The following is a 9,871-nucleotide window of genomic DNA, read 5'->3' as shown; positions in this document are numbered from 1 at the left end:
CCTCCCTCTCCTCTCTCCTCTCTCTGCTGACAGTCTCTCTCTCTCTCTCACACACACACACACACTCTGTCATTAGTATGCTGTGGCACAGCGCTGTGAGGGCAGCAGAGGAGTATGATGAATATGTTTTTGGCATCGAGCAAAGAGACGGAGGAGAGGAGGGAATTGAAAGAAAGAGCAGAGGAAGAAGGGATGGAAGAGAGGAGAGGAAACGAGAGATAGTAGGAAAGAGAGAGATGTTCCTAATGACTTTAGAAACTGACAGAAAAAACAGCAACCCAATTACTGCTGCAGGACTTTCCTTTGTCTCTCTATCTCCCCGCGTTTCTCTCTTTTCTCTCCACGAGCTTGTGATGACAGATCACCTCGGTCAGAGCAAAGTCAAGCTTAAAAAGCTCTGTCTTTATATAAAATACAGTTGCAGCTGGTAAAAATGTCCAGCACACTGGGGAACGTGGCTATATCTACTACAGACTGTGGCACAGTCAGCTAGATGTACAGGTTTTCTGAGGTGTTTCCATACATGTGCGGTATTTATATGTCATATAGCGTTAAACTTGAGAAAATGTGACGGAGGATCGGTTTTAGCTGTGTAGCTTTGGGACAAATCTCTGGGTGAAATCAGTCTTAAAGAAATAAACATAATAGCATACAGGCTTTGCCACAGGAAGCTGGTCAGCGGTAAGTAACCATGTCTAATCACAGCCATTGATAAGTCCATCTGGACTGTACCAACTTGAAACTACTCGATGCAGACTCTATTTCGAACCAGTGATCATGAAACTAATTTGAGCCTGATGTCTGTTAGATTTGTCTGATTTTTCCACATTGCTACGTGTTGCTTTGATTCACCACCGCGAGCGAACACACTACGATGTGAACAATCAAATCAATCATCCTGAAGCATCTCATCTCGTTATCAAAGTAGCTTCTAGATGATGGTTTAAAAAAATAGTGTCACTCATAAAATATGTGACATTTGTTCTGTGATGTAGCACCATGGCTCTGACACTTAATAAGACTAATATTTCATAAAAGTTTAATAATTTCCTCTGACTATAGTGAAGGAACTTTTCATTTAGGGGCGACTTGGCTCCACTACTGTAAAATACTGTGGGAAACCCTGGCGTTATCTGTTTTCTCGATGTAGGATCACCAAACTTAACACTGCAGTTAAAGGTACACTGTTTATCTCATGTATGTTGGGCAATACGATCCACTCTCCTAGGGTTTTATTCTGTTCCCCTGATCAATAGCTGTTGTAACTGAAGAAAATATCTAAAAACTCAGATTTGTCGAGTACAATGAAAAAGGAAATACATTGAGCTTGTTTGTTAGCTCTTAAGGATGCACACTTTGTGTTTGCTGGAGTGTAAACAGAACAGCGTCAAGGGTACATTTAAATATGTCGAACCCGAATCCGCTGAAAACGGTCATGAAGGGAGCGAGTTTCCCTTTTCACCAGTTCAATGGCAACTTACCACTAAGCATCTAAAGCATATACTTACAGAGTGACCTCAAATCACAGTTTGGGTTGGTTTAAATGTGCAGTGGCAAGAATGTTTTTTAAATAAGGGAAAAATGAAGCGTGTGGGGATGGAGAAAACAGGAACCAGGAAAAGGGTCAAAACACTGCATGAAGCACGACTTTGATTCAAGAAGCTCAAACGTGTATTTGGAATAATTATGCTTATTCTGATGTGGTGCTTTTCATGCAGTTTACTTTATTGTCTGTATAATCACCAGCTTGGACTAGGAAGCTGCTATGATGCTGAAAATCTGTGTAATTGTTTGTATGTCATTGTTTTTGAGGTAATGACAGTTCTGCTTTGGTCTCACAACCTAGCTCAGATTGTGTCCAGTGGCATGACCTCTGTATTATATACGTAGATTGTTACTGAGTTAACCGACGACCCCTGGCTAAGTGGCATACATTGAATAGATATTTCATATTAAACTCAATGCATAATGATAACAGTACAAAAAAACAAAAAAACAGAACTGTACAATGAACCTAAATAGTAAATGCAATAACTGCAGGAAGTTTGTGTAAAATGGGCGACAAATTCAGTAGTTTTTTCTCTTTGCTCTATTTGCTCTAAGGTAGGTTGTTTAGCAGAGAGTGAAGGTATTCAGGTCTTCACTGTGACCTTATCCTGTGAGATTTTCTTTTACTTTATATCTTAAGTTCGTCGTTTCCAACCTGGGAAAGCTTCACAGGGGGTCGCAAGGCCTTCTTGATTGAAAGGGGTGTTAGAGAACTTTATAAATATACACAGTAGGCCTATATCTCGTTGCCCTGCATTAAAAACATATGCAGTTATAAAGAGCTAATAGAACAAGCATCAGAGAGAAGAAAGAACTGCATTTGTTTAAAAAAAGAAGCATATTAAGTATGTATGATTGTTAATTAAATAAAAAATAAGTTAATAAATAAAAACAAAATACAGACAGAGAACCGTATAAAAAGTTCCTAAAGATATTATGAAAACTCATCTCTGATCAATATTTACAGGAAATAATCCTGCTGCAGTTATTGAGTTCACTATTTACAATTGATCAGTTGTTCTATACTGTTATTGTGATACATATACAATATAATATGAAATATCCATAAAGGTATGTCATTTAGGGGTCGGCAGTTAAGTCCATGATAGAAAAGTGGTCCCTTAAGGACAAAGGATGGGAACCACTGTCTTAAGTAATAATCTAAACTTTAAAAAATGATTAATAGTTATAAATATAAACAAATTAATTAGTTTTCTCCACAGAAAGGATCCCTTAATATCAAAAAAGCCTTGTGACCTCTTTGGCGACCCCTAGTGGAGGTCTAGGCCTCCAGGTTGGGAACCAGTACACAGTCTTCTGCATAAATGCAGCTCAGTTTATCCTGGAAAAGAAAGCAAAGTGCACAGGGTACTAATCGACCCCGAAACAGAGATAACTCACAACAGACGGTCAGAGCAAACGGCAGCAAACAAGAGTGTGTTAGGTATAGAATGGCATTGATCAATACGTTTAAAAGGTTACTGGAAGGGGTGAAAATACATGGGCTTTAAGGCAGGTGAGTAAACAGAGAAATCTCATATCTTGGTTGACATGTGAGAAAGGAAAACATTTGTTCATTTTGTCTGGGAGCTTCTGCACATGATCGGTATTACATGTGTCACACTAACTCAGGAAATAGTCAGGGATGAGTGATTGTTTATCTAATCATGCATTAATGTTTAATTTGGCTCTAGAAGATGAACAGTTTTGAAGACTAATATTATTTCTCTACACAGTCAGGTGTCAAAGGGAATTTAAAAGTCTTCAGCTGTGTTAAATCCGACTGGCAGCCGATAGAGAGATGCTAAAATTCGGGATATAGAGTCTCTTTGTTTTGCAGTAGTGAAAATCCAGTAGCTGCTATATTTTCAGCAGTGCAACCTCTGCGCAACAGTTGCATCAGAAATCCAGGATTTTGAACCCGGTGTTCAGGTGAAAAGAAATGCTTTATAAAGTCTCTCACGCAAAGTAAAGCGACACCGTATAGACAAGCAAAGAATTCATTGTTCAGTTACTGTTCAAGATGGTGCGGGGGTGTTTAAAGCCTTGTTAAAACTGTATCGCCAGGCCTGATGTGCACCCACATGAGAAAGAAAGGGCGAAGGGGGATTTGACAAATAAACATAAATCATATACAGACCGCTTTATGTCTCTAAAGCTTTAAGGTTTTGGATTGTCTTGTTTTCGGTAAAACAGCTTGTCCTCTTTGTCGGGAACAGTACTTACAGCCGCGTTGTAACTGAGGAGATTGTGTGAATAAATACTGTTTGGATTCTTCTTTATTTAAATCCAAGTAAAGCCACCAGCTAGCTAAATATATTCACACATAGATCCTCTCCATGAGCCCTGCAAGTCTCCCAAAGCCAAAGATCTGAGGAGGTTTGTTGTTCTAGCCTGCAGCTATGCATCGATCTATCAGAAACTTCACTGGTCCAGTTAATCACCTTATTCCTTGAGAGAGAGAGCCAGAGGCGAGGAAAAGGTCCTGTTTTTGTTTAAGTAATTAATTTTAATTGTTGGGTTTTGGTGCTTGAAGATGAATTAATGGTTGATATTTGCAGAAATTGAGTTGACTGTTTTTTGTTTTGTTATTGTAATTGACGTAGTCATGTACAAAATTGACTCGGAGTTGACAGAGGGAGGATGAGAGGGGAGAAGGGAGGGAGGAAAGGCTTCACTGACAAACCTAATCACCCTATTCTTTTACTGAAGGGAGGGGAAGTATGAATAGACATAAAGGAGCGAACATAGGACAGGGTGAAGAGAGAGGGCAGGGAAAAATAGGGAGGAGGAGGGGATAAAAGAGGAGAAGATAAGGAGAAAATAGAGAGGTTTTTTTTCTTATTTTAATGACAAGAAGACCTGCTCTTCTTCTCTTGGAGGAGAGAGGAAGAGCAGGGGAGCAGATTGAGGGAAGAAAAGGGAGGGGGTTTAAAAAGCTGGAAAGTGTCTTCAAGTTGTTTCAATTAGTTCAGTCTATGATTGATTCTGTTTTTATGCCATGTACCAAGTACTTTGTTTAAAAAATAAAGTAAAAAATATATTATGTCATTATTATTCTTGTTAATTGTCAAAGTAGTTAGTCAGACCGTAAACATATTATTTATTATGTTATTCCTAAGACCCCCCAAAATCTAAACATACTGTTAAAATGCTTTATTCTGTGGGGGCCCAAGCACTCAATGGTGGCCAACTTTGTAATATATACGTGTGTCTATATGTATATATATGTGTGTTAATATATAGTGACTATTTTAACAATGACAACTTCATTCTCAAAAACTCTTTCAATAACAGTGGCAATAACACAACACAAATATTCTTTAAATGCTATAATCTATTTTGTTTATCAAAAAATACTTTTCTCTTCAAATTTTAAGACATTTTTTTAATTGTGACTTTATTCTCAATATTCAACATTTTTCTGTAAGAAGTTACACATTTATTCTCAAAATATTCCAACTTAAAAAAAATCATATTATTATGATTAAATGCTTAAAATGTCAGACTTTTTCTCCTCACTGTGGCCCTTAATAATCAGACCCAAGTGAATAGCTCCATAATAAACTTTTACAGTTTACATGTTTAACACTTTAACACACTTGTATTGATAATTGCAGTAATTTGTCTCATCTGCAGTGTTATTAAATATCTAGAATATGGTACTGAAATAATGCATTTTTTGAAAAAGGCTATTAATGCTGCACATTTTACACAATTAACTAACAAATGTTCTTTTTGCTGCTACTTACACACATCCTATTGTGTGTTTGACAATTGAATCTATTCATATGTTATATGTACGTATATGTTTTTAATGTATGTAATCCTTTCATATTAATATGTTGATCAATGAACTGATATGGTGAACTGTCATAAGATTTACACATTTCATTTAATTAAACTATTAGAGGGTCAATAATGGCAGATCTTTATCGTTCATCTTCAATGTCTAATGTGGATTTATTGCACAGCCTCATCATGTTGGTCATACCCATGTCAGAGACATATTCATTATATTACAATCTTTGATATATGACCTTTCATTCCAAACATAGCAACAATAAGACTGTAGTCAGAATTTGAACTGCATATATTAATGTGTGGTTTCTGTGTATGTGTATTAACAGGTGTCTGACAAGCCCAAAGCCAGAGGCACAGCTCTGAGGTAAGACAAAGACTCTGTGTTGTAATCCTGTGAATTATTTATCTATCATGATACAACAAAACGGAGCAAAGATAGTCGTATTTTATATACTAGCTCTTTATACGTGGTGGTACTTGTTTTGAGTGAACAGGTGCAGTCTGCATTGGGACATTTAGCTAAAACACCATCCCTCTTTATTGCCTGGTGGCCAGTATGTCTTTGAGACAGTGTATAAAGTCAAAACAGTGCATTTACTTTCAGTATCAACCAAACAACCAAGCTATAAATAAATGCTCTTTGCCCCGAAAACATACATTTGAGGCAGCCGTGGTCAGTGCCGGATGATTATCTGTCCTTTTTTTTTTTCTGTAGTTGTTGTTGGAAGCACTTTTTAAGGTCAAAGACGTCACTGTGACTGTGTAACGGTCACTGACACAACCCTCAGTTTACTAAAATATGAAGAGGCTTGCTTCACTAGATGCGTGTTTTAGATTCTTTCTGGGATTAGTACTGTTTGAAGGTTATTGCCAATTCAACCCACTATTAAGCTTTCTGGAGGTGTAGTGGCTCTAATTTGCTGAAGCATCTGTGATGGCAGGTGCCCACTTGATAACCCCAGTCACCAGCCCGCACTCACACACTCAACTCTGTACCATTTGGAATTAGGCAGCAGATGTCCTCTATACTCACTTTATTTGTAGGTTAGTGCATAAATCTTTCCACGTCTGAACAGGGTTTTCTGCACGCTCACCTGGGATAACGGGTTCAAAGGATGAAACATAAAAGCCCTGTGTGTCATGATACATACTGTATATACATACTGTGTGATAGAAGGTCACTGAGTAAGGTTTCCTTTGCCCTGTTTTTATCCAATGTAGTCTCATTATGGATTAGCACAAATTTAACATTTGAAGTTCATCCAAAACAGAGAGCATATGGTGAACATATGGCTGAATATCAAGGTGGCGTGTAGTTGAAATAAAAAGATTTACCCTGGCTGTAGTACTGGATTTCTTATATTAAACTTGCTTGGAAATGTTCTTGGTTTGAGATAATTTGCTTTACTTGCGTGTAATTTTGAGGTACTTGTACTTAATTATGTCCATTTTATGCTAAAAGTATTTCTATTTTTAGTCTATTGTAGTTATTCGACAGATATAGTAACAAGTTACCATGCAGATGACATTTTAATATACAAAAACAACCCTTTTATAAAATATGAGGCATTTTATAGGTAGAACGCACCCAAAAGTTCAATTCACAAGATTTTAAGTCGAGGGTTGACACAACTAAATTTGCAAATCAAAATGTAACAATTTAGACTTGAATTGATGGTGAACAGAGCAGAAAATATTGAATAATGTCAGTGTCAATGAAAGCAGCTTCAGTGTAATGTGAGGCAGAAGAGTCTTTCCTTGTCAATCACTCCAGCACCGGAGCTAATGTGCATGTCGGAAGAGTTGAGTCTTATTGGTTGCAATGTCTCCACTTTATTAGCGAGAATTCATACTGTGATGTTAATACAGGTGTAGAGCATGGTTGAAGGGTGCTGTAAATAGCTTAACCTTAATTTTTATGATTGAATAATCAGTTTCTTGATGAGTTGTTTGGTTGTGAAAAGTGTTGATTTTCAGTTTACTGTCATAAAGGACTAAAGAAACCAGAAAATAGTCACATTTGAGAAGCTGAAATCAGAGGATTTGGACATTTAAAACAATGAATCAAAACAATAAACTGATTATCAAAATAGTTGGTGATTGATTTAATAGTTGACCACTAATTGGTTAATTGACTAATTGTCCTGTCCATTTTTGCGCTGTGCTCCAATAACATTTGAGCAAGCCTCAGTCAGAACCTTTGTCAACTTTTATGTTTCCTGTACTTAGATATGCTTTGTACTAGCCTCTCTGTTTTGAAAAGACAACCAACATTTGAATATGGTTAAAAAGACTGACATATGTATCTTAATGTATGTTAGCAAAACAAAAGCCAACTCTCTAGCTACTTTACATCAATCGGTAACTGCTAGTTAGCTGGTTAGTTAGCTACTATTTTGCTAAAGAGCAAAAAACTAGCTTGCTAATCTTCATTAATCATTAGCTAGGTAATTACATCTGATAGCTAATGTTAGTGAAATGCCAACTAATTACATTTAACTAGCTAGCCAACCTATATCTGATAGATATTGCTATCAAAACCTCACCTAGTAAGATATGACTATAAATGTCACTTTTATGTAGAACCATGGTTGTCTTTTCTACAGTGATGAGCCTTACACATAAGTTAGCATATCTAAGTAGCCTAAAGGAGAAAGTTGACCCAAAAGGAACGGGATGTAGAAAGAGTCAGTTGTTGCAGTTTTATTCTTACACATTGTGATACATTATTGTCTCCCTGTAACATCTTGAGGGGAACATGTCACCTAATTAATCATTAGAAAAAATTTGTAACATCACACAACATTGTAGAGAACTCATGTAAACATCTAATTTCTTTCTCTTTTTTTTTTGGGCGGCGAGATCAATTTTTCATAAGTTCATCTTTTGCTTGTTGTAAAAGCTCAAGACTGGTGCATAAGAATATAAGAATCTTTTATAAATGAGGCTCGTTGTGTTCACAGTCTGATGGCATTAGTATGCAAGTCTGGAGTGTGACTGTGTGTGTGTGTGTGTGTGCTGGTGCTTACTGTGTGGCCCCAGGCAATGTGTTACTCTGTCACCGCCTAATGAGCCCATTCACTCTGGCAGCCCAAGTCTACTGAACCTACCACACACAGCACACCACACACATACACATGTGCCGCGGGGGACGCTTGGGCACTAGAATGCTGCGAGCGATCCTAACTGGCTATGATCCCCAGGCGTGAGGAGCAAACACACGCACACGACACACACACAACACTCTCACCGCACACCCTCACCCACTGCTCATACACACGCATTTTTTATTATTTTTTTTAAATCTCTCTCACTGACATTCTGCCCACTCATACCACATCCGTTATTCTGCTATGCCACACACACAGCATCACACACCACACACACACCACACTACAACCACCCACCCTGCCATCCATGCAACCATAGTGTACATTTCAACTGTGAACATTTTTTATATTTCTGCTCCAGTAATCTTTTAAATTAATCTGTTGCGCCGACGTCGCGCTTCACGTATTTTCTTCCATTATGATCCTAAGTATAACATTTCTTTAATCCGTTATATAAACCCTGGTTCGAGGAGAACTGCCTGGAGGTTCATCGTCTCCTTTAATTATTTGTAGCAGAAATACCATGTCCGTTATAGTCTATAGCAGGAGTCATCATAACGGAGGGAGCTGTATAAGTTTTAGGTAGAGAGGATAAATGTAAAGTAGTATTGTGAATTGTGTTGAATTCCCAGGATTTTTAGAGGCGAGAACTTGTTACTAAATTAACACTTATAAAGTCATTTTATAGCAAAAGACTGATCAACGATTTTAATTTGACTTCGAAGCAGCTTAAACCTGAATTGTTTATATTATTCCTGTTTGTTTATCTAAAATATGTCTCGGACAAAACTGTCCTTGTTCATGTATGTATTTGCAAACACATTATGGTCCTTTGATCTTAGCAAAAAAATATTGTAAGTGTCATGTCATTTTTTACATTCTTTTCCCAAGTGACAATGACGATTTGGGCCACGCAGGCAGGTGGCTGTACGCAGCTGCTTCATTTACAACTCGTAACCTTCATGCGGGAAAACAGTGTGGCCATTCATAACTTAACAGGAACAGGTACATGCGGATAGGTCTAAAACACCGGCTCTGATCAAGCGTACAAAACTAGCTCCTGTTTTGGGAACAGAACATAAAGAATACTGCGTGTCTGTATTAAGCTCTGAAATGTGTTTGTTCTGGTTAAAGGCTATTCTACACCTATCTTTCTAAGGTTACACTCCTGGTATCGTTTCTTCTGTAATTTGAGTTTATTTGGCCCTGGTGAATCATAGATGACGCACGCAGGAAGCTCTGAAAACTGCCATCTTCAGTCTTCTTCCCGACGGCCAGGGGGGCGCGTGATCAAAGACCTTAAAAGCAGCAATGGTTTATGGGGTTAACATGTCAACGAGTCCTGACCTTATTAGTGTTACTGAGAGCAGGCACTTACGTTGCATAATTCAGAGAGACTACAGACTAGA

General features: G+C 37.7%; 1 protein-coding gene across 1 annotated transcript in view; it reads left to right on the top strand.

Annotated features, from left to right (window-relative positions):
- Nucleotides 1-9,871, top strand: part of LOC118333385 (AF4/FMR2 family member 2-like) — a 69,999-nt gene that overhangs the window by 16,986 nt on the left and 43,142 nt on the right. Inside the window, exon 5 of the mRNA XM_035668992.1 lies at nucleotides 5,679-5,716. Within this exon, the coding sequence (XP_035524885.1) occupies nucleotides 5,679-5,716 (38 nt within the window). The remainder of the gene's footprint in view (nucleotides 1-5,678; nucleotides 5,717-9,871) is intronic.

This window comes from Morone saxatilis, unplaced genomic scaffold (assembly GCF_004916995.1).
Source record: "Morone saxatilis isolate NCDOM2014 unplaced genomic scaffold, NCSU_SB_2.0 Contig22, whole genome shotgun sequence".
Classification (NCBI taxonomy): Eukaryota; Metazoa; Chordata; class Actinopteri; family Moronidae; genus Morone; species Morone saxatilis.
Note: the sequence above shows the minus strand (reverse complement) of the source record. Positions and strands in the feature narration are given on the sequence as shown.